The 1,643-nt window shown below is 31.3% G+C and overlaps 1 protein-coding gene across 1 annotated transcript in view; it reads left to right on the plus strand.

Annotated features, from left to right (window-relative positions):
• The window catches only part of TTK (TTK protein kinase), a 66,461-nt gene that overhangs the window by 51,021 nt on the left and 13,797 nt on the right, over positions 1–1,643 (plus strand). Inside the window, exons 16-18 of the mRNA XM_012646048.1 lie at positions 163–339; positions 912–996; positions 1,310–1,407. Coding sequence (XP_012501502.1) covers positions 163–339; positions 912–996; positions 1,310–1,407 — 360 coding nt within the window. The remainder of the gene's footprint in view (positions 1–162; positions 340–911; positions 997–1,309; positions 1,408–1,643) is intronic.

Genomic DNA, 1,643 nt, shown 5'->3' on the forward strand with positions numbered 1-1,643 from the left:
ATGTTTTATGTTTATATTTTTTAAGACAAATGAGTGGATCCTTTTCATTCTCATCATCCATCTCCCAAAATGAGAACCACATTTAATTGTTTTCTGTTTTATGTTTATATTTTCCATTAAAATAATAGCAACTTGGTTTTTGTTTTTTTTTTTTTCCCTTAGATAAGCCCCAAAAGTGATGTTTGGTCGTTAGGATGCATTTTATACTATATGACTTATGGGAAAACACCATTTCAGCATATAATTAATCAGATTTCTAAATTGCATGCCATAATTGACCCTAATCATGAAATTGAATTTCCTGATATTCCAGAGAAAGATCTTCAAGATGTATTAAAGGTAATATTAATCTATGGATATAGAAGGGCAATATTTCATATAACTAATTATTTACTTTAAAGAAATAGCTGAAGTGACTGGAATTGTGTAACTGGCTTAAATATAGCTGTTCTATCAAAAGGAATTGCTGACTGAATTAGCTTTTAAAGGCATATTTATTTTGAAGGTAAACTAAACTAAGGTAAAACTAAGTTTTAAAACTTATGAATATAACCGGATATGGTAGCATCCACCTGTAGTCCCAGCTACTCAGGAGGCTAAGGCAGGAGGATCACTTGATCGAGCCCAAGAGTTCAAACTGCAGTGAGCTACTATTGCGCCACTGCATTCTTCCCTGGGTGACAGGGTAAGACCCTGTCTCTAAATAAATAGATAGATACATACATACATACATACATACATATATACTTGGGAATTTTGGAAAAGTGACTTAGGTGAAATAATCTTGTCATTATTTAAGTGGCATATCTAGAGAGCAACTTTTGTAATATGATGCAATCTGGAAAAATACTTTATCAATATCATATATGAAAAGCTGTTTTGTTTTTTAAAAAAATTCTTTATTTTTATAGTGTTGTTTAATAAGGGACCCGAAACAGAGGATATCCATACCTGAGCTCTTGGTGCATCCATATGTTCAAATTCAAACTCATCCAGGTACTACTGCTTTAAAAATTTGTTTACTAGATTACTAATATAAACAGCCTATTAACTATTACAGAAAGCAGAATCTGAATGGCTACTTTTTTCCAGCCTGCCTCCTTCCTTAAGGAAGTTTCTATTTTGCTAAATAGCAAAGTAAATAAAATCACCTTTCTTTACTTGCTGGTATTCATTTATACTTTTCCTAGGTAAGGGATTATGATTAGTGATAAATTATAAGAATGCCAGTTATTGTGCTGTTAAACAAAGTGTATATTTATAGTGGATTTTCTTATTGGTACCAGTATGTTATTGATTTATTTTATAGGTAACCAAATGGCTAAGGGAACCACTGAAGAAATGAAATATGTTCTGGGCCAACTTGTTGGTCTGAATTCTCCTAACTCCATTTTGAAAGCTGCTAAAGTAAGTATATCTATTCTCTGTCTACTTTAATTTTAATTGTTTTATATAGTGAGTTAGACACTTATAGAAATGGGTAATCCAAAGAAAAGTCGGTCCAATCATCAGATCAATTATGAAGTTTGTTTTCACATTTAGATAATTCATGTGTGCTTTTTAACAAACACAGATTTATTTGATTTATATTCTTATTGTTAATACAGCACAGTTCAAGGCAGATTGTCATATAAGGTGCATTC

The sequence above is a fragment of the Propithecus coquereli genome, unplaced genomic scaffold, assembly GCF_000956105.1.
Source record: "Propithecus coquereli isolate 6110/MARCELLA unplaced genomic scaffold, Pcoq_1.0 Scaffold24, whole genome shotgun sequence".
NCBI lineage: Eukaryota > Metazoa > Chordata > Mammalia > Primates > Indriidae > Propithecus > Propithecus coquereli.